This window comes from Callithrix jacchus, chromosome 18 (genome assembly GCF_049354715.1).
Source record: "Callithrix jacchus isolate 240 chromosome 18, calJac240_pri, whole genome shotgun sequence".
Lineage (NCBI taxonomy): Eukaryota > Metazoa > Chordata > Mammalia > Primates > Cebidae > Callithrix > Callithrix jacchus.
This window is the reverse complement of record NC_133519.1, coordinates 32,641,776-32,665,537: the sequence shown is the minus strand read 5'-3', so window position 1 is coordinate 32,665,537 and position 23,762 is coordinate 32,641,776. Positions and strand designations below refer to the sequence as shown.

The following is a 23,762-nucleotide window of genomic DNA, read 5'->3' as shown; positions in this document are numbered from 1 at the left end:
ATAAATGCTAGGAGTTATTTCTGACTAGGGTTTTTGCCCCAAGTCCAAGTCTGTTCCTACCCTAGAGTGATTGGCCAGGAACCGGAGGAACTACACCTACCTCATAGCCTTCTTTGTCTTAAAGGTATCCTCACCTACTAGCCCTCTAAGAGCATGGGAAGCTTGCTTTCTTCCAAAAGAATTGTCTACCCCAGATCTCTTCGAAGAAGTGAGACTGGGAGGGAAAGAGTTACATGTCATGGGACTTTAAGAAAGTCGCTTTTTTTTGTTTTTCTTTTAAATAGAGACGAGGTCTCACTATGTTGCCCAGGCTGATCTCAAACTTGAGCTCAAAGAGTCTTCTTATCTCAGTCTCCCAAACTGCTGGGATTAGAAGTATGAGCCATTGAGCTCAGCCATCACTTTCCTTTTAACCTCAGTTTTCTTATTTATACAACAGGAATAAAATTATTTTCCCAAGGTGGTTGTGAAATTTTAACTTTCAAAATAATATAACTCAGAATGAATTAGCTCTGAGATCTAGAAGCAGTGTTCCAAATTGGATAAATTATAGTCTATGCCTAGAGATCTCTTACTCTCAGTTTTCTAAATTTTTCCAAATAATGCAGGCTATCAGATACATAAATTCTAGATAAATGAGGGGTTACTTTTAATTTATATGTTCAGTTATCAAATACAGATTTTCTTTATGCATAAATTATTGTGATAAAATTTGAGAAACAAACCTGAATTTGAATACCTATTCTGAGAGTCCTTGGGAGAGTTAATTATAAAACTTAGATAGATACTACTACTCATATGGCAGTTAAACTTGTTAAGATATAAAATATACATATGGCATGAAATGACCATTTAACAAATGTTAGTTCTCTTCTCCTGCTTGGCTCTTTTTTTTCCCCTTTAAGTTATTATTCTTTCTCTCTAAGGAAGGAAGAAGGGAAATAATATTTTTGAGACAGTAATATGGGCCAGACACTTTAATTCATTTAGTCCTTACAGCAGCCTTGTGGGATAGACAATATTGTGTCCGTTTGACAGATAAAGAAACAGTAGCTCAAGGAAATTAAAGAACTTCCTCGCTGATCTGGCATCCTGAGGCAGGAGGATTGGAGGATCATTTTATTTAGCCTAAAGTTCAAGTCCAGCCTGGACAACATAATAAGACTGTCTTATTTTTAAAAAAACAGCTTGGAAACCACTGCACTATCTCATGATATCTCAAGGAACATAAAATCTAGTAGAAATTATACATTTATAAAGATACTCATATTAAAGAGTTGTCGTTGATGGATGCCAAAACTGAGGCACAAATCAAATATTGTTGGGTGTTCATAGCTGAGACAGTTATTTCTGAAGAGGTGCAGTGTGGGAACAGGTAGGAATAGGAGAGGCTGTTGGAGTTGATGGCATTTGAGGTACATGTTATAGGATGAATGCATGGTGGGACTAGAGAAGCAAAGGCAAGAAAGCATATTAGGGAAAAAAGGAGAAGTGAGCAATGAAACTTGAAATAATTATTCAGCTGTTTGCATACAAGATGGTGTCTTTTTAAGTAGTAAAATAAGAACCCAAATTTTTTTTTACCAGTGATGTAGCCTTAACATAAATGAAAATAGTTAATCCCAGTATGGTGATAATTTACTTTAAAAAATGAAGGTGTCTATGATGCTAATTTGGAAGAAAACGCTAGTAGAAATAGATGTTAGAATGCATTTCCTGTTTTAATACAAAGAGTAATTATTGACTATCACATTATTTCTTTTAATATGTAACTATTAATAGTATTCCATTTTATAAACAAAAGCAAAAATACAAGGAGGTTACCTACTTGAGGGAAAAGTATTTAATATGCCTTATCTAAGCACACCGATAGTTGTACTACCTTTTTGTTTTTTAAGACAGAGTTTCGCTCTTGTTGCTCAGGCTGGAGTACAATGGCACAATCTCGGCTCACTGCAACCTCCGCCTCCTGGGTTCAAGTGATTCTCCTGCCTCAGTGAGTAGCTGGGATTACAGGCATGCGCTACCACGCCCGGCTAATTTTGTATTTTTAGTAGAGATGGGGTTTCTCCATGTTGGTCAGGCTGGTCTCAAACTCCTGACCTCAGATAATCCACCCACCTCAGCCTCCCAAAGTGCTGGGATTAAAGGCATGAGCCACAACGCCTGGCTTGTACTACCTTTTTTAATGTAAAGTAAAAATTACTATATTTGCATTTTAAACCCACAAGTATATTTTTTCTCTCCAGTTTTAAGAAGGGAAGTCATAATTCTTTGTGTATTATTCCCTTATACTTTATATGAACTATTTTGTCATAGCAGTTTTAAGTATTTAGAATTATGTTGAAACCAGGGTTTTCAAGCTCAGAATACAATCCTGAACTCTTTCTGTAACAAATTTTGGCAATACCTAGCCTTTTATGTTGTCCAGGACATTGTTTTATTAGTTTCTGTTTTGGAAAGGGAAGTAGTCACTCACTCACTGGACTTTATTATAAAGAAAGGTGACATCTGAACTGATGTTTACCAGTCAGCACAGTTCTCTTGGCTCTCCTGATGTAGTTTGGTTTTATGAATAAAGCTGCTTTTTATAATAGACCCTCAGCTCATCAAGGGAACTGTTTTTCTGTCTGTATTCTCTGTCACAGCAGATAGCTACATGATTTCTTGCTTGCATTGACATAAATTTTTCACAAAAGAGATGAAATTGACATATAGAGAATATGACAGAAAAGTTTCTCTGTCAGATTTAATATTTTTTTGGTGGGTTTTTAGTTTTTGGTGTAGGAAAAGTTTTCATTCATCAAGCAGATTTTGAATATTTAAATTACATTATTCCACTTCTTAGAAAATACACAAATGTACTTCCTCGTTGGATTATACTTATTTTAATCATTAAATGCACCATTGGTTTTACCATTTTCCACCAAAAACTGATTCAACATTTAAACTGTTTCTTAGAACTTTTGTGTTCCATTTTTGTCTAGTCTGTAACATCTGCATTTTAACAAAACAGTACTTTTCTGTTAACCTAGTAAGCACTTTGAATTGTTATTTCAGTGGTAGAATGGATTTGCCAACCACACTCTTTGATTTGTGGCTTACCTTTGTGAAACTGATTTAGTATGTTGTCTCAAGTAGGGCAGAACCAGCTAACTCATTTGAAAACTGAATCTTTGGTTCTGTAAGTTCTCTCCTATAATCTAGTGAGATAATAGTAAGCTATGAAGGTTGACTAAATCAATCCAGTTTGTATATTTGGAATACTGCTTTTGACTGCACAACATGATGAGTACATAGGAAAATAAGACTTACTGGTAAGTAGGAGCATGATAAGGTATCTGACATAACTAAGAATAAAATACATTATTTAATATGTGTTAGTGCATTTATATTATGCTCCACTTAAACTGTGTTTTTGTTTTGGAAACGAGTGCAGCATCACCAACAATAATAATAATACATGTTCATTTATGTTACCTTGGTCTGGAACCTAGATTATTACCATACTATTAAAAAGCTTTCTTGAAATATTAAATGTGGAAACTAACACTTAGCTTTTGTGTATCCGTTCATCTGACTGTCTCATGTTACTCTTCTTTAACAATTTATTTCAGCTGGAGTTCATCCAGAAATTTTCCCCAAAAGAAGCAGAAAATCTGCCTCTGTGGCAGCATATTTCCTTCCAGGCATTACCTGCTGAACTTAGGAAACAAACTGTCCATGTGGTCACCACAGTAGGCACTGCGGAATGCAGGAAATGGCTGAGCAGTAGCCGTACTTTGGGAGAACTAGAATCTCTGGTAAAGTAATAATTTTGATTGATTTTATTCATTCAGCAGCTGTTTATTGAGCATTGTTTAAGTACTGGGGATAGGTTGTTAATAAGATGCACACAGTCTCTGTTAAACCTAGTTAAGATTTTCTGTTAGAGCCTGGTAAGATTTTCAGATTTCTACATTGTAAAAGAATCTACAAGAAACGTACTGTTATCTTAATTGATGTATTGGGGGATCGTTTCCTATGTTGCTTAAGACATGTTGAGACAACATGATCAAACATACTAAGGAACACTTATGTATTTTTGCTGATGTATCTCTGGATTAGGCAGATGTAGTTCTTCCATTTGACAAAATACACCCCCATTTTATGCGAACCTACTCTGAACCTTTATGTACCTTTTACATAGAATATTCCCTCATAAAATAATGAAATAATAAAAAGAGACTCATTGACTATAAGAAGTAGGAAATGGGAGATTTTAAAAAAATTGACTGGATATAGTACATGTAGTTGAATTTTCCTGTTTAGTGTTCACTTGCTCATTCATTCATTTAACAAATATATTTGGAGTACTTTTATGTGCCACTTTGGACTAGGCATTGGGGATACATCAGGAACCAAAAATTTCTGCTCTCAGAGACTCCATTCGAGCTTAGCAGTGGGCAGTAAAATAAATGCCAATTTATGTTGAGAAAAGCAAGGATAAAGATAGGGCATTCAAAGGATCAGAGGTTTATTTGCAATTCAAAATTAGGAGGTCAGGTTTTCTGAGGGCATATGTTTCCAAACTGAGTACAAATGTTCTGATACTGTTATATGTAATGGGACTTGATCATAATTATTATAATTTTTTTTTTTTTTTTTTTGAGACAAAGTTTTGTTCTCATTGCCCAGGCTGGAGTGCAATGGCATGATCTTGGCAAACTGCAACCTCCGCCCCCTGGATTCAAGTGATTCTCCTGCCTCAGCCTCCTGAGTAGCTGGGATTACAGGTGCCCACTACCATGCCCAGCTAATTTTTTGTATTTTTAGTAGAGACGGAATTTCACCATGTTGGCCAGGCTGATCTCAAACTCCTGACCTCAGGTGATCCACCCGCCTTGGCCTCCCAAAGTGCTGAGATTACAGGCATGAGCCACCGCACTCAGCCTTTTCCAAAGGGAATGTTTTTATGTGACTTTATTTTAGAAAAAAATATTACTTACCTAGTTAGGAATGGGTTAAATTTGTCCAAGTTTTGCATTTAATGTGTACCAGTAATTATAGTAAGGACAAATGATGTTTTGTTTTGTATTAGGTAAAATAAAAGCACCATAAATAAACTTATGAACTATGACCACAGCTTTTTAGTCCTGCAGATTGTTCAACATTTTTTTTTTTATTTTAATTTTTTGTAACTTTTATTTTTGAGATGAAATCTTGCTTTATTGTCAGGCTAGAGTGCAGGGGCATGATCCTGGCTCACTGTAACCTCTGCCTCCTGGGCTCAAGTGATTGTCCTGTTTCAGCCTCCTGAGTAGCTATGATTACAGGTGCCCACCACCACACCTGGCTAATTTTTGTATTTTTAGTAAAGATAGGGTTCCTCCATGTTGACCAAGCTGGTCTCGAACTCCTGACCTCAAGTGATTCGCCTGCATTGGCCTCGCAAAATGCTGAGATTACAGGCATGAACCACCATACCCAGCCTCCACTTTTATTTTTGATTCAGGGGATACTTATACAGGTTTTTTACCTGGTTTTATTGTGTGATGCTGAGGACTGGTGTATGAATGATTTCATCACCCAGGTACCCAGCATACTACCCAGCAGTTTATCAACCCTTACCCTCTCTCTTCCCTCCCCTTGCTAGTAGTAACCAGTGTTTATTGTTGCCATCTTTATGTCCATAAGTGCTCAGTGTTCAGCTCTCACAAGTGATAACGTGGTATTTGGTTTTATGTTCTTTTTTTTGTTTGTCTGGTACTTTAGGTTCTGGGGTATATGTGCAGATCATGCAGGACTATTGCATAGGTACATACATGGCAAGGTGGTTTGCTGTCCCTTCCCTAGCCCCGCTAACAGACCCCAATGTGTGATGCTCCCTTCCGTGTCCATGTGTTCTCATTGTTCAACATCCACCTATGAGTGAGAAAATGTGGTTTGATTTTCTGTTCTTATATCAATTTGCTGAGAATGATGGTTTCCAGATTTCAACCATGTCCCTACAAAGGACGTGACTCATGGTTTTTTATGGCAGCATCGTATTCCATGGTGTATATGTGCCACATTTTCCTTGTCCAGTCTGTCATCCATGGGCATGTGGGTTGGTTCCAGGTCTTTTCTATTGTAAACAGTGCCACAGTGCACATGGGTGTGCATGTGTCTTTATAATAGAATGATTTATAATCCTTTGGATATTTACCCAGTAATGGGATTGCAGGGTCAAATGGTATTTCTATTTCTAGATCCTTGAGGAATCGCCACACTGTCTTCCACAATGTTTAAACTAATTTACACTCACGCCAGCAGTGTAAAAGTGTTCCTATTTCTCCGCATCCTCTCCAGCATCTCTTGCTCCAGATTTTTTAATGAGCCCCATTCTAACTGGCATGAGATGGTATCTCAATGTGGTTTTGATTTGCATTTCTCTAATGACCAGTGATGATGAGCATTGTTTAATATGTTTGTTGGCCTCATATATGTCTTCTTTTGAAAAGTGTCTGTTCATATCCTTCACCCACTTTTGAATGGGTTTGTGTGTTTTTTTCCTGTAAATCTGCTTTAGTTCTTTGTAGCTTCTGGATATTAGCCCTTTGTCAGCAGGTAGATTGCAAATATCTTTTCCCATTCTGTTGATTGCTGCTTTGCTCTGTTTGTTTCCTTTGCTGTACAGAAGCTGTGGAGTTTAATTAGATCACATTTGTCTTATTTTGGATTTTGTTGCCATTGCTTTTGGTGTTTTAGTCATGAAGTCCTTGCCTATGCCTACGTCTGAATGGTGTTGCCCAGCTTTTTTTCCTAGGGTTTTTATGGTATTAGGTCTTATGTTTAAGTCTAATCCATCTGGAGTTAATTTTAGTGTAAGATGTAAGGAAGGGATCCAGTTTCTGCTTTCTGCACATGGCTAGCCAGTTTTTCCAACACTGTTTATTAAACAGGGAATCCTTTCCCCATTGCTTGTTTTTGTCAGGTTTGTCAAGGATCAGATGGTTGTGGATGTGTGGTGTTGCTTCCGAGGCCTCTGTTCTGTTCCATTGGTTTATATCTCTGTTTTGGTACCAGTACTATGCTGTTTTCATTACTATAGCCTTGTAGTATAGTTTGAAGTCAGGTAGTGTGATGCCTCCAGCTTTGCTCTTTTTGCTTAGGATTGTCTTGGCTATGCGGGCTCTTGGTTTTGGTCCCATATGAAGTTTAAAGTGGTTTTTTCCAGTTCTGTGAAGAAGGTCATTGGTAGCTTGATGAGAATAGCATTGAATCTATAAATTGCTTTGGGCAGTATGGCCATTTTCATGATACTGAGTCTTTCCTAACCATGAGCATGGAATGTTTTTCCATCTGTTTGTGTCCTCTCTTATTTTCGTGAGCAGTGGTTTGTAGTTCACCTTGAAGAGATCCTTTACATCCTTTGTTAGTTGTATTCCTAGGTATTTGATGCTCTTTGTAGCAATTGTGAATGGGAGGTTGCTCATGATTTGGCTCTCTGTTAGTCTGTTATTGATGTATAGAAATGCTTGTGATTTCTGCACATTGATTTTGTATCCTGAGGCTTTGCTGAAGTTGCTTATCAGTTTCAGGAGATTTTGGGCTGAGACAATGTGGTCTTCTAAATATACAATCATGTCATCTGCCAGTAGAGACAATCTGACTTCCTCCTTTCCTAATTGATACCCTTATTTCTATTTTTTGCCTGATTGCTCTAGCTAGAACTTCCAATACTATATTGAAGAGAAGCGGTGAGAGAGGGTATCCTTGTCTAGTGCCAGATTTTAAACTGAATGCTTCCAGTTTTTGCCCATTCAATATGGACAAAAACTGTGGGTTTGTCATAAACAGCTTTTATTTTTTTTGAGATATGTTCCATCAATACCTAGTTTCTTGAGAGTTTTTAGCATAAAGCGCTGTTGAATTTTGCCAAAGGCCTTCTCTGCATCTGTTGAAATAATCATGTGCTTTTTGTCTTTGGTTCTGTTTATGTTGTGGGTTAAGTTTATAGACTCGCATCTGTTGAACCAGCCTCGCATCTCTGGGATGAAACCTACTTGATCGTGATGGATAAGTTTTTTGATACAGTGTTGCAATCGTTTTGCCAGTATTTTATTAAAGATTTTTGCATCTATGTTCGTCATGGATATTGGCCTGAAATTTTCTTTTTTTGTTGAGTCTCTGCTGGGTTTTGGTATCAGGATGATGTTGGTCTCATAAAATGATTTAGGAAGGATTGCCTCTTTTTGTATTGTTTGGAATAGTTTCAGAAGGAGTAGTACCAGCTCTTCTTTATATGTCTGGTAGAATTCAGCTGTGAACCCATCTGGACCTGGGCTTTTTTGGTTGATAGGCTATTAATTGCTGCCTCAACTTCAGCCCTTGTTATTGGTCTGTTCAAGGTTTCAACTTCTTCCTGGTTTAGGCTTGGGAGGGTGCAAGCATCCAGGAATTTATCCATTTCTTCCAGGTTTACTAGATTATGTGCATAGAGTTGTTTGTAGTAATCTCTGATGGTAGTTTGTATTTCTGTGGAATCGGTGGTGATATCCCCTTTATCGTTTTTTATTGCATCTGTTTGATTCTTCTCTCTTGTCTTTTTTACAAATCTGGCTAGCAACCTGTCTATTTTGTTGATCTTTTCAAAAAACCAGCTCCTGGATTTATTGATTTTTTTTTGAAGGGTTTTTTGTGTCTCTGTCTCCTTCAGTTCTGCTCTGATCTTAATTATTTCTTGTCTTCTGCTAGCTTTTGAGTTTTTTTGAGCTTGCTCCTCTAGCTCTTTCAATTGTGATGATAGGGTGTAAGTTTTAGATCTTTCCTTGCTTCTCTGGTGGGTATTTATTGCTATAAATTTCCTTGTAGACATGGCTTTAAATATGTCCCATAGATTCTGGTGTGTTATGTCTTCATTCTCATTGGTTTTGAAGAACATCTTTATTTCTGCCTTCATTTCATTGTTTATCCAGTCTACATTCAGGAGCCAGTTGTTTGTTTCTATTAAGTTGTGTGGTTCTGAGTTAGTTCTTAATCCTGAATTCTAATTTGATTGCACTGTGGTCTGAGATACTGTTTGTTATGATTTCTGTTCTTTTGTGTTTGCTCGGGAGTGATTTACTTCTGATTATGTGGTCAATTTTAGAGTAGGTGTGATGTGCTGCTGAGAAGATTGTATATTCTGCGGATTTGGGGTGGAGAGTTCTGTAGATGTATTAGGTCTGCTTGGTCCAGATCTGAGTTCAAGTCCTGGATATCCTTGTTAATTTTGTGTCTTGTTGATCTAATATTGACAGTGGAGTGTTAAAAGTCTTCCACTAATATTGTGTGGGAGTCTAAGCCTCTTTGTAGGTTGTTAAGAACTTGGCTTTATGTATCTGGGTGTTCCTGCACTGGGTGTGTATATATTTAGGATAGTTAGCTCTTCTTGTTGCATTGATCCTTTTACCATTATGTAATGCCCTTCTTAAGTCTCTTTTGATCTTTGTTGGTTTAAAGTCCATCTTATCAGAGACTAGGATTGCAACTCCTGCTTTTATTTGCTCTCCATTTGCTTGGTAAATCTTCCTCCATCCCTTTATTTTGAGCCTTTGTGTGTCCTTGCACATTAGATGGGTCTCCTGAATACAGCACACTGATGGGTTCTGACTTTTTATCCAGTTTTCCAGTCTGTGTCTTCTGATTGGGGTATTTAGCCCATTTACATTAAAGATTAATATTGTTATGTGTGAATATGATCCTGCCATTTGATGCCAGCTGGTTGTTTTGCCCATTGTTGATGCAGTTTCTTCATTGTGTCATTGGTCTTTATCATTTAGTATGTTTTAGAGTGGCTGGTACTGGTTGTTCCTTTCCATGTTTAGTGCTTCTTTCAAGAGCTTTTGTAAGGCAGCCATGGTGGTGACAAAATCTCTGAGCAATTGCTTGTCTTTAAAGGACTTTATTTCTCCTTCACTTACGAAGCTTGGTTTGGCTGGATAGTGAAAGTTCTTTTCTTTAAGCATGTTGAATATTGGTCCCCACTCTCTTCTGGCTTGTTTCTGTGGAGAGATCTGCTGTGAATCTGTTGGGCTTCCCTTTGTGGGTAACCTGACCTTTCTCTCTGGCTACCTTTAGTATTTTTCCTTCATTTCAACCCTGGTGAATCTGATGATTATATGCCTTGGGGTTGCTCTTCTTGAGGAATATCTTTGTGGTGGTCTCTGTATTTCCTGGACTTGAATGTTGGCCTGCCTTGGTAGGATGGGGAAGTTCTCCTGGAAAATATCCTGAAGAGTTTTCCAGCTTGGATTCATTCTCTCCATCACATTCAGGTACACCTATCAAACGTAGATTAGGTCTTTTCACATAATCCCATATTTCTTGGAGGCTTTGTTCATTTCTTTTCACTCTTTTTTCTCTATTCTTGTCTTCTCATTTTATTTCATTGAGTTGATCTTCAATCTCTGATACCCTTTCTTCTGCTTGGTCCATTTGGCTATTGAAACTCGTTTATATTTCCTGAAGTTTTCATGCTGCGTTTTTCAGCTCCCTCAAGTCGTTTTTATTCTGCTCTAAGCTGTTTATTCCAGTTAGCATTTTGTCTTTTTTTCCAAGGTTCTTAGTTTCAAACACATTCTTTTAGCTCAGAGAAGTTTGTTATTACCCACCTTCTGAAGCCTGTTTCTGTCAATTCATCAGTCATTCTCCATCCAGCTTTGTTCCCTTGCTGGTGAGGAGTTGTGATCCCTTGGAGGAGGAGAGGCATTCTGGTTTTGGTGTTTTCATCCTTTTTGAGCTGATTTCTTCCCATCTTTGTGGATTTATCTACCTACGGTCTTTGTAGTGGGTGACTTTCGGATGGGGTCTCTGAGTGGATATTCTTTTTGTTGATGTTGAAGCTTTTCCTTTCCGTTTTTTAGTTTTCTTTCTATCAGTCAGGTCCCTCTGCTGCAGGACTGCTGGAGGTCATATCCACACCCTGCTTGCCTGAGGATCACTGGTGGGGGCTACAGAACAGTAGGGGTTGCTGCCGGTTCCTTCTGTTATCCTCATCCCAGAAGGGTACCCGCCAGATATCAATCTGATCTCTCCTTTATGAGGTATCTGTTTGGATATATGTAGGTCAGGGAGCTGCTTGAGGTGACAGTCTGTCCCTTATAAGAGCTCGGGTGTTGTGGTGGGAGCTCTTTTGTTCTGTTCGGAGCCGCTGTTGTTCTGTTCGGAGTCTGATGCAGCAGAACTCATAACCTCCTCTTTTCCCAGGTGCTCTGTCCTTAGAAGGTGGGGCTTTATTTGTAAATTCCTGATGTGCTGCTGCCTTTTTTCAGAGGTGTCCTGCCCAGGAAGGAGGTAGTCCAGTCAGTCTGCCAGCAGAGGCATTGCTGAGCTGCAGCAGGCTCCACCCAGCTGCTGTGTAAACTTCCTTGTGGTTTTGTTTACAGAGGTACAGTTAGAACTGCCTCAGTAATGGCAGACTGCCTCGGTAGTGGCGGACTGCCTTGGTAATGGCAGACAGATACCTTTCCCCCCACCAAGCTGGACCATCCTGGGTTCAGCTGGGGTTGCTGCAAAACTCTCATTCTGGAGCATTTCAGATTGCTGGTCTTTGTGTGGGTGGGACCCGCTAAGTCAAATCACCTGGTTACCTGCTTTTAGCCCCCTCTTTTTCAGTTGAATGGGCAGCTCTGTCTCCCAGGCGTTACAGGAGCCAGTTGAAACGGCTGCCGAAATTTGTGTGAGTTTTTGTGTGGGAACCCATGGCACCAGCTGAAACAGCCATGCTGGAAACTGGTGGTGCTTTTCGGCCTGGGAATCTCCTGGTCTGTGGACAGTAGAAACTCGTTTGGAAATGCGATGATCATTCACCCGCTGTGTTGCCCTCTCTGGGAACTGCACTCCAGAGCTGTTCATATTCGGCCATATTCTTCAGCTATTGGTTTTATGTTCTTGTGTGAATTTGCTTAGGATAATGGTGTCTAGCTGCTCTATGTTGCTCCAAAGGACATGATTTCATTCTTTTTTATGACTGTATATTATTCCGTGGTAGACATGTACCACATTTTCTTTAACCTACTATTGATGGACATCTACATTGACTCCATGCCTTTGCTATTGTGAGTAGTGCTGCAGCAAACATGTGAGTACATATGTCTTTTTAGTAGAGCGATTTGTTTTCGTTTGAGTATGTACGCAGTAATGAGATTGCTGGGTAGAATGGTAGTTCTCAGTTCTTTGAGAAATCTCCAAACTGTTTTCCACAGTGGCTGAAATAATACACATTCCTACCAAAAGTATATAAGCATTTACTTTTCTCTGCAGCCTCACTAGCATCTGTTTTTTTGTCATTTTAATAGTCATTTTGACTGTTGTGAGATAGTATCTCATTGTGCTTTTGATATGCATTTCCCTGATAGTTTTTTCATATGTTGGTTGGCCCCTTGTGTGTCTTCTTTTGAGAAATGTCTGTTCATGTCTTTTGCCCATTTTCTAATGAGGTCGTTTTTTAATTCATTCAGTTAAGTTCCCTAGAGTTTGTGAATGCTAGACCTTTGTCAGATGCATAGTTTGAATATTTTTTCCCATTTTATGGGGTGTCTTTACTTTGTTGATAGTTTCTTTTGCTGTGCTGAAGCTCTTTAATTAGGTCCCACTTGTCAATTTTTGTTTTTGTTGCTATTTCTTTTGGTGTCTTTCTCAAGGCTGATGTGTAGAATGGTGTTTCCTAGTGTTTTTTCTAGGATTCTTATAGTTTGAGGTCTTACATTTAAATTTTTAGTCCATCTTGAGTTAATTTTTGTATACGTTGAAAGGTGGCTGTTTCATTCTTCTGCGTATGGCTAGCTATCTATCCCAGCACCCTTTATTGAATAGGAGTCCTTTCCTCATTGCTTTTTGTTGACTTTTTTGGTGGTCACATGGCTGTAGGTATGTGGCTCTATTTGTAGGTTCTCTTTCGTGTTTCATTGATCTATGTCTGTTTTTGTACCACCGTCATGCTGTTTTGGTTACTGTAGCCTTAAAGTTTCAAGTTAAGTAATGTGATGCCTCTGGCCTTTGTTTTGCTTGGGATTACTTTGGCTATTCAGGCTCTCTTTTGATTCCATATGAATTTTAGAATAGTTCTTTCTAATTCTGTGAAAAATAGTGTCAGTAGTTTGGTAGGAAAAGCACTGAATCTATAGATTGCTTTGGGCAGTATGGCCATTCTTCCAATCTATGAGCATGGAATGTTTTTCCATTTGTTTGTATCATCTATGATTTAGCAATGTTTTGTAGTTATCCTTGTAGAGATTTTTCACTTCCTTGGTTAGATGTATTCCTAGGTGTGTGCGTGTGTCTATTGTAAACAAGATTGTGTTCTTGATTTCCCTCTCAGCTTGAACGTTGTTGGTGTATAGAAATGCTACTGATTTTTGCACATTGATTTTATATCTTGAAATCTTAGCTAGTTTGACTTCTTCTTTTCCTATATGGATGCAGCTTTTTTTTCTATTGCCTTATTGCTTTGGCTTGAACTTCCAATACTGTGTTCAATAGGAGTGGTGAGTGGGCATCCTTCTCTTGTTCCATTTCTGAACAGAAATGCTTCCAGGTTTTGCCTGTTCAGTATGATATTGGCTGTTTGTCATAGATGGCTCTCATTATTTTTATGTATGTTCTTTTCATGCCTAGTGTCTTTAGGGCCTTTATTATAATAAAGGATGTTGGATTATATCAAGAGCTTTTTCCATATCTATTGAGAGGATCAGTATGGTTTTTGTCTTTAAGTGTGTTTATGTGGTAAATCACACTTACTGATTTGCATATGTTCAACCAACCTTGCATCCCAGGAATGGAGCCTTCTTGATCACGGTGAATTTTCTGATGTGCTGTTGAATTTGGTTTGGTAGTATTTTTTTTTTTTTTTTTGAGGATTTTTGTATGTACAACATATTTGTAAAAGGAAGTAGTTAAATCTTAAGTAGTTGTAAAGTATAATAAATTAAAGGCATTCATTATTACTGATTATTACATTCTCATAAGACCTTACCTGTACTCCCACCACCACACCTCAAGCAACCTCATTCTTGGCCAGTCTGAGAAAGATTCGAGTACTTTTGCACATAGGTAGGAGTTAATCCAGAAAAGATTGTCTTTAGTTTCAAATTCTAGTACTTCTTAAGTACTATCTTTGCTTATTAAATGCAGTGTTGCTGGGCATTTAAAATTTTAAAACAGGAAAAATAAAAATGTAGTAACCTATCAATATTGCTGGGTGCATAATGCCAAGAGATAAAACTTTTCGTTGATGTATATCATAAATTACCTTGATTATACTGATCACTTGTATCAAAGCTATTTATTAAAGTAATTTCTGCTTCCATTTGGTAACTTAGGGTTACCAAAATTTCACCCTAAAAGGAACTTTATATGGAAAAAATAAAGCAAATTGTTTCTCTGCACAAGGAAATTATTTTTAATAATATATTCTTAATAGTTCAAAAAATGACTTTGGCTTTTAGAAATAATATTCTACATGAACTTTTATGAAGAGTTAAAAGTAACTTTTAGAACCTCTAGATGTGGGCTCCTGGTGCGTTAGACTGGTGTTTAAACTCAAGTCCTTTCCTGTTTCTGCCTTTTAGAACACAGTATTGTCTGCTTTGCTTGCAATATGTAATTCTGCTGGTGAAGCTTTGGATACAGAAAAGCAAACTGCAATTATGGAAGTTGTGAGTCAGCTTTGGGCTTTTTTAAACATTAAACAGGTAAGGAAAGCAACTGATCCTTTTCTTATAAAAAAAAAATAGACAATATCAAAAAGGATGGTACTGAAATTTTCCAGCGCAGAGTAAAATGTATCTAATTCTTTTGGGTGCTTGGCAGAACTTCATTAGAACTTAAAGTATCTGTATTGTCAGGCATTTTTCTTTTTCAGAGTGTGACAGCATAAGTAAAATTAGAATATAGTAACATGACACCAGTCTACTTACTTTCCTAACTGGCTTTACCCTCTTTTTTTTTGTTTTAATCTCTTCCCCTATTGTTTCGGTTGTGTCTTGGGTTAATGTCTCCTATTTCTGTGATTCTGGGGTCTTTAATAAAATCTTGTGGGCAATGGAGAGTGAGCAGACTTAAAGGTGAAAAGGGGTAATGAATGGACGTGGCTGATTTATATTTTCTTTTCCCAACAAAGACAAGAAGCCAAGTGATGATCTAAATTTAGACTGATACGCATCCCATACGTGTTTGTAAACTTTTTTCTTAGTTTAAAAATATAAATAGGCTGTTTGTTTTATTTGACTAGGTAGAAATAAACATTGATCTCTGGCAGTTGGTGCAAGCTAAAGGCAACAGCCATACTTTTGGGAAATCATAGAAATGATTTTACAGATCATGTTTTACTATATTTTAATTATGGTTAGATTGCTCTACTGCAGTGTGTTGACATCAACAAGTACTTTCCTTGATGTTTACAAATCATTCAGTATTCATTCAGGGTATCTGTGCTGGGGATATAGCTTAAAATATAATGATGCAAACCAAAATTATGAAGAAGAGAAATGGAATTTTAAGATGGCTAAGGAACATACAAGCCTTTCAGTGACAGACAAGTAATTAGATCTCCTTTACTTAAATTTGGATTTCAGTCACAGCTCTGCTTTTATCCTAATGAACAAATTGTTTAACCTCTTTGACCCTGTTTTCTTATCAGTAAAGTGAAGGTAATAATATCTACCTCAGAGAGCTGTTGTCAGGCATGAATGAGGTAAAAAACATAAAACACTGAACATATTACCTGATATGTAGTAAGTGCTCAATCAAAGGTTGCTATTATTTTAGTAATTCTCAGGTGATCGAAAATTTTTCATCAAAACTATTTTGTGTTTCTTAGGTAGCAGATCAACCTTATGTTCAACAGACATTCAGTCTTTTACTTCCACTGTTGGGATTTTTCATTCAAACTCTAGATCCTAAACTGATAATTCAGGTAAGAATAATGACCAAGTTGATACTCTGTTTGCTAAGGACGTTGTTAAACTGGTATCACATAAAATAACTTTCTAGCAATAGTTCTTTTAAACCCCCCTCTTGTGTCATATTGACTTGTCTTCATCAAGGATATCTCACTTCTCTTCTTCCTTCTTTACAGTATTGTTAGTATATGGGGCTGTTAATTCAGCCTTTATTTGTGCAGTCAATACTTTCTGATATTACTGTTAACTACCCCTCCCCTAAAACCCCTGAGGTTAGGAATCATAGTTCGTGTGTTGAACTCTGCGTTCGTAGCAGGTTCAAAGGCATTTCAGGAGTTATGGGAACATGGAATCTAACCAATATGGATTAAAAGATAGCACTCATTGTTTCTTTGAAGAAATAAAATTATTTTGAAAGAAGAGCATTACTGAATTGCCTCTTTGGCCTCCAGCTTACATGGCTAGGACAGGCAGAGCCTGGGTCACTGTCTAGGGAATCCCTGTGGTGGTACCTCAGCTGTGCCTTTCATTTGGAGGTTCTAAGACAACAGGGAAAATGGGAAAGCCCTTCAGCTAAACTGAAGTGATTTAGAGGCTGTGGAATGAGTCCACACTGGACAGAATTGATCCCCCAAATCAAGAGTTAGATTAAGCTCAGGGTCAGGTAGGAAAGAGAAACAATAACTGTTAGGAGAAACTACCCTTCTTATTTATGAAGATGGTGGAAGACATAATTCTTGTCACAGTATGTGGTAGAACAGAAAGGAATGAAACTAGTAACAGTTTGGCTTTTAGTCGCTGTTTTTAATGGTGTGTATTATGAAGAACTTAGCAATAAAAGTGATGTACTACACTATATGTATAACATGGATTTTACTGAGCTATAAAGAAATCAATACAGTCAGTAATTAACTCATTGGATGCAACAATTTGAATCTGATTGTAAAAGATCTAATATTCTTTTAGAAAAAAATACAATAATTTTGATACAATGTGCCTACCTTTAAAAAACACAAAGTTCTAAAATTTCTAAATAAGCAGATTATCCAAAAGGTATTGCTTTCTTTATAAAATATTTCACTTCAAGATTTCTTTAAATTGGGGTTTGCAGATTATGGCCTCCTGTCTAAACTTTGCCCTCCTGTTTTCAGCTGAGGAGCTAGGCATGATTTTTACATTTTTTTATAGGGGTGCCAAATAAAAAACAATATGTAACAGAAAACATGTTGCATGCAAAGCCTAAAATATTTACTATTTGGCTCATTAGAAAAAAGGTTTGCTAGTCCTTGCTATAAATAGTGAACTTCTCTTAACAGAATTTAAAATACAGGCATACCACAGAGAGATTACAGGTTCTGTTCCAGACCACCACAATAAAGTGAGTCACATGAATTTTTTGTCTTCCCAGTGCATACAGAAGTTATGTTTACACTGTAGGTTATTAGTGTACAACAGCATTATGTATTTTTAAATGTACATAAACACTTTGCTAAAAATGCTAATGATCATATGAGCCTTATCTTTTTGCTGATGAAAGGTCTTGTGTCAGTGTTGATGGCTGCTAACCCATTAGGATAGTTGTTGGTGAAGGCTAAGGGGGCTGTGGCAATTTCTTAAAATATGACAGTGAAGTCTGCCACATCAGTTGACTCTTCCCATCACATGACTCTATAGCATGTGATGCTACTTGATAGTATTTTACCCACAGTAAAACTTCTTTCAAAATTAGAGTCAATCTTCTCAAATCCTGCTACTGCTTTATCAACTCAGTTTATGTAATACTCTAAATTCTTTGTTTTCATTTCAACAATGTTCACAGCATCTTCTATACCAAGAGTAGTTCTGTGTCAAGAAACCACTTTCTTTGTCCATCCATGAGAAACAGCTCCTCATCTGTTCAAGTTGGATCATGAGATTGCAGCAATTCAGTAACATCTTCAGGATCTACTTCTAAGTTTGTTAGCTATTTCTACCACATCTGCAGTTACTTCCTCCACTGTAGGCTTGAACCCCTCAAAGTCATCAATGAGGGTTGGAATCAACTTCTGACTCCTGTTAATATTGATATTTTGACCACCTCCACATGAATCATGAATGTTCTTCATGGTATCTGGAATGACAACGCCTTCCCAGAAGGTTTTCAATTCACTTTGTCCAGGTCCATCAGAGAAATCACTATCTACAGCAGCTAGAGCCTTATAAAATATATTTCTTAATAAGACTTGAAAGTCACAATTATTCCTTGATTCATGGGCTGCAGAATGAATGTTTTATTAACACAACTGAAAACCGTATCCATCTCCTCATAAATCTTCTTCAAAGCTCCTGGGTGAGCAGGTGCATTGTCAATGAGCAGGAATATTTTGAAAGAATTCTTTCTTTCTGAGCAGTAGGACTCTCGATAGTGGGCCAAGAATATTCAGTAAATAGTGATATAAACAGGTATGCTGTCATCCTGGCTTTGTTATTCCATTGATAGAGTACAGGCAGAATAGATTTAGCATGATTCTTAAGGGCCTTAGGATTTTTGAAATGGTAAGTAAACATTGGCTTCAACTTCACCAACTGCATTACCCTCCAAGAAGAGAATCTGCCTATCCCTTGAAGTCAGGCATTGACTTCACCTCTCTAGCTATGAAAGTCCTAGGTGGCATCTTCTTCCATTAGAAAGGTGTTCCCTCATTACATTGAAAATATATTGTTTAATTCACTTTCATCAATGATCTTAGCCAGGTTTTATGGATAACTTACTGTAGCTTCAGCACTTGTTGCTTCACCTTGCACTTTTATGTTATGGAGATTGCTCTGTCACTTAAATGTCACAAGTCAACCTTTGGTAGCTTCAGACATTTCTTCTGCAGCTTTCTCACCTCTCTGCTTTCACAGAATTGGAGAGTTAGGGCCTGGCTTTGGATTTGGCTTAAGGGAATATTGTGGCTGGTTTGATCTATCCAGACCACTAAAACTTCCCATGTTAACAATAAGACTTTGTGTTCATTGGAATAGCATTTTTCATTTCCTTTGGCATTCATGACTTGGCTTAACTTGCAAAAGAGACCTAGCTTTTCACCTCTCTTGACAGCCTTCCTCACTAAGCTGAATTATCTTTAGCTTTCAATTTGAAGTGAGAGATGAGACTATTCTTTTCACTTGAACACTTACAGGCTATTTTGGGGTTAATTTTAATACTGGGTCTCAGGGGACAGGGAGGCCCAAGGAGAGGGGGAGAGCCTGGCGACCTACCTGTTGATAGAACAGTGAGAACACACAATTTATTGTATTTGCCATCTTATATTGGCACAGTTTATGGTGTCCCAAAACAATTACAATAACATCAAAGATCACATATCACCATAATAAAAATCCTAATGAACAAGTTGAAATATTGCAAGAATTACCAATCTGGGACAGAGACATCAAGTGAGCACATACTATTGCAAAAACAGTACAGGTAGACTTGTTCAGTGCGGAGTTGTCACACACCTTATATTTGTAAAAAAGAATGCAGTATCTTCAAGGTGCAATAAATCAAAGCACGATAAAATAAAGTGTGTCTGTACAAAATATTACTTAAAAGTTTTTCAGGAACATGTATACTTTTATTTTTTACAGTGGTTGGAGGCAGGAGGGTATGGTAAGAATAATGCTATAATAATTGTTCTTACAATTGTCTTATTTAAATTCTACCAGTGAAGCTCAGGTGTTGTGGTGTGTTTGTTTTTTCTGGGTTTAGTTTTGTTTTCCCTCCCCACATTTCCTTCCAAATCTAGGCAATTATTGTGTCTATACAAAATACTGATACTATTTATAACTGTTCTTTGGTCTTCACCTCTGTAGGTAGTAACTTTGCAAACCTCACTACTTAAATTAGAGCCTCCTGATTATGTTCGTTTGGCAATGTTGGATTTTGTATCTTCTCTAGGAAACCTTTTTATACCTGAAGCTATCCAGGTAATATTTCTTAACTCTGTTGTTGTATTATTAAGGGATTTTTAGGTTTTTAATTTCTGAAATTTTGCAATTACTGACAATGAAAGTTGGAAAAAACTATTTTTGAGACAGATTATAAAATATTTATAATTTAGAACTCATTTTAAGTTTTCCTTTAAAAAAATACATGTTGATAAAAAGGTAATTTGTTAGTTGGCTGTAGTCTACCATTTTAAATTCTCATTCCATTTGGGTTCTAGTAATACACAGTTCCTGAGGGTAGAAAACATATTTGTCTTATAGGGAAAAACACGTAATTAGGAAATTTGGTAATTTATTCAAGTTATTATTTTTTTAATCTGTGAACCTATAAGAAAGACAGTATTTTTGAAAATGTTGCAAAGATATATGGCTGACAAATGGAGTATTTATAAAATTGTACTGCACTGGCCTGGCAATACACATCACCGGAAATTTTAAAACCTCAGTAAATGTGTATTACCAGGCCAGTACAGTAATTTTAAAGAAATTACAGCAAAGAGAGCTTCATAAATGGAGAGTTATTACTATAGTCAAAATTTAATAATTAGTCTAGATAATTGACACTTTAACCTCCAAGGGACAGACTATAAAGAGTTCACTGAGAACTTTCTTACGTAATCAGAGCAAACACATGATAGACGGTATCTCAGAACATGCTGATTAAACATTTTGTAACCAAAAACTTAACCAATTTCTAAGGGGCTCTCTTATTTGTTCACAAATTAACAACAGTATCCCATCTGTCTCCATCATGTTAAGGTTAAATATATATATATTTTATTTTTGAGACGGAGTTTCGCTCGTTACCCAGGCAGGAGTGCAATGGCGCGATCTCGGCTCACCGCAACCTCCGCCTCCTGGGTTCAGGCAATTCTCCTGCCTCAGCCTCCTGAGTAGTTGGGATTACAGGCACGTGCTGCCATGCCCAGCTAATTTTTTGTATTTTTAGTAGAGATGGGGTTTCACCATGTTGGCCAGGATGGTCTCGATCTCTTGACCTCGTGATCCACCCGCCTCGGCCTCCCAAAGTGCTGGGATTATATGAGGTAAACAGAATGTTGACAGCTTCAACTTTTGACAAAACTATCCAAAGACACCTGCATCTGAGCGGTCTTTTTACCATGAAATGTATTCTAAGATGCTGCTTTATATGGGTACCACTATGGACTATGCACAGGCCTAGAAATGATGAAACAGATGTTTTATAAGCAGAAATTGCAGTGCCTTTTATATTCCCAGGAGTGAGGGTCAGGACCTGAAATTCATCAGAACGTAGAAGGCATTTAAAGCTATCAGATGAGATTGATTGATTTATCCATTCAGGAAAGATAATTGAGGTTTTGCTGTATCTCGTGCTGTTTTGATCACTGGCAATTCAGTAATGAACCAAACTAATAAATCCCCACTGTTGCCTATTTAGAGGCAATAGACAATAACAGCATGGTGATAATGTATAGTATATTAAATGGTGGTGAGTGCTATGGAGAAAAATTAAGCAGGGAAGGAAGATAGGGAATATGAATGTGGGGGTCCAGTTTGAAATGGGATATAGTCTGTGAAGTCCTCACCAAGGTGACATGCAAGTAGAAGCCTGAAGTGCAAAGGCTTGGAGATGGGAGCATACCTCTTACATTCAGGGAAGCAAGTATAGCTAACACAACTAGCACGACTTTGCAGACCATGGAAGGACTTTGGCTTTCAGTCTGAGGGAAATGGGAAGCTACTGGAAGGATCTGAGTAAAAGAGTGACATCACCTAACATGTTTTAATATGTGTCCCCTGGGACAGGATTATGGAAACTTGATAACACTGGGCTTACTGAATGTATGGCTATTTTATGATTATCTATTGTGGATTTTCTTTATTATAATAAGGCTTGGTTCTTTTAGGACAGAATTCTGCCCAACCTGTCCTGTATTTTTGCCTTACTGCTAGCTGACAGGAGTTGGCTGCTAGAACAACATACCTTGGAGGCATTTACTCAGTTTGCTGAGGTAATTAAAAAACTGATTTTTCACAATGACTTTCAAACCATTTTAGTTTTTTTAAATATTCCAGCATAATCCCAAAACATTTATTGAACTGCTTCTCATTCTCAAAATGAGGCTGAGAGAAATGAAGTGAATTTCCTAGGTTCTCTGAATAAGCAAGAATCAGAACAGGCATACACAGCAGGTCTACTGACACAGGCACTGTCTTCCAGCAGATATAGTATTTTTGGGTCAAATGACAATACATTTCATTTTGTACTATCAGTCAAAAGGTTTACACTGATGAACCTAAACTTGTAAGTTGCATTTGCTGTGTAGTCATGCCTATGATCATAAGGGAGTCCAGAAGCATTAGGGATGACTCAGCAAAAGTGATTAAAGCTTACAACACTTGTACAGAAGTTAATTTTATATTATCCTAAGGGACCCTGAAGAAATCATGAGTTTGACACCTTTGAGGATCCTCTGGGACTCGTTTTAAAATGAATTTTTGGTTAAGGTAGCTCATAAAACTCAACTATTTGTCTTTATAAGTGGTTGAAATATGCTAAAATTGGTCTTGTTCATCAATTTTTTAATAGGGAACAAATCATGAAGAGATGGTTCCACAATGTCTCAGTTCTGAAGAAATTAAGAACAAAGTTGTATCCTTTCTGGAGAAGGTATTTTATTTACATGGCTTATGTTTTATTCTTTGTCTATTATCTTTTTTTTTTTAATTATGTCACTGTAAGCAACCTGAGTATTTTCTTAAACTTCCCAGTGCTCAGCAGATTGCTGACAGATTTTTATTAAGCCACTGAGGCCCTAGAAGTAAAAATCATTTGGGGCTATGCATGGTGGCTCAAGCCTGTTAATTCCAGCACTTTGGGGAGGCCATGGTAGGTACATTACAAGGTCTGGTGTTCAAGACCAGCCTGGCCAACATGGTGAAACCCCATCTCTACTATAAATACAAAAATTAGCTGGGCATGGTGGAGCTCACGCCTGCAGTCCCAGCTACTCAGGAGGCTGCCAGGAGAATCACTTGAACCCCAGGAGGCAAAGGTTGCAGTGAGCCAAGATCACACCACTGCACTTGAGCCTGGGCGACAGAGCGAGACTCTGTCACAAACAAAAAATACACTTGGAGTTACTCTGCTTGTAGTTTGGGGTATAGTAACACTGATTATCCAGGCAGTGAGATGAATAATGAGGATCCCCAAGCTACTACTAATCATAATTAAATATACTTGATTACATAATTAAGTATGCCTCTCAGATAGACCTGAGAGGATGTTTACTACCGTATTTTGGTTATAGCTTAAGCATGGCTTTTTTATTCTGGTTGCAGCCAAGAGCTATTTTTCTACTTAGAACCAAAATTTTGACTCACAGGGTTCCTATGTCTATGCATACTTTGAAACTTATATAGTAATAGTGTGAGGAAATAATAGTTAGTTGAAATACTAATGGAACTGTTAAACCACAAATTTAGAATACCAGCAGAAAGTAAATTTTATATATTGCATGTAATGATATACACATGTATACACGTTATATATATTTTTTACGGTCAGATGGTCTCACTTATTTTTTGGACAGAGTTTGACTCTGTTGCCCAGGCTGGAGTATGGTGGTGTGATCATAGCCTCAAACTCCTGGGCTCAAGCATTCCTCCCACCAGAGTCCTGGGATTACAGGCATGAGCTACTACATTTAGCCTACTTGTATCACATCTAAGCTGGATTTTAAGTATGCGTGTGTACACTCTTATTGCCAGTTTCTTAGCTTATATATAGTAAAGGTTAGCAAACTGTCATTTTTTTTCCTGCAAAGATGACTCTATAACTTTTCTGTAGGTAAGCACATAGTAACTTAATCCAGATTATACTAAGAGGATTTACAGATTAGT

The 23,762-nt window shown here is 37.4% G+C and overlaps 2 protein-coding genes across 16 annotated transcripts in view; one reads left to right on the top strand and one right to left on the bottom strand.

Annotated features, from left to right (window-relative positions):
* SCYL3 (SCY1 like pseudokinase 3) overlaps nt 1-23,762 on the bottom strand; it is an 86,032-nt gene that overhangs the window by 17,641 nt on the left and 44,629 nt on the right. The window lies entirely within an intron of this gene.
* FIRRM (FIGNL1 interacting regulator of recombination and mitosis) overlaps nt 1-23,762 on the top strand; it is a 69,290-nt gene that overhangs the window by 43,980 nt on the left and 1,548 nt on the right. For 6 of the 9 annotated variants that reach the window (XM_035279915.3, XM_035279910.3, XM_035279912.3 and 3 more), the window contains 6 exons: nt 3,618-3,803; nt 14,574-14,696; nt 15,824-15,919; nt 19,743-19,856; nt 21,767-21,871; nt 22,450-22,530. In XM_035279915.3, coding sequence (XP_035135806.2) covers nt 3,618-3,803; nt 14,574-14,696; nt 15,824-15,919; nt 19,743-19,856; nt 21,767-21,871; nt 22,450-22,530 — 705 coding nt within the window. The remainder of the gene's footprint in view (nt 1-3,617; nt 3,804-14,573; nt 14,697-15,823; nt 15,920-19,742; nt 19,857-21,766; nt 21,872-22,449; nt 22,531-23,762) is intronic. The other 3 variants (XM_078356298.1, XM_035279909.3, XR_013529550.1) reach the window with 2 other exon arrangements.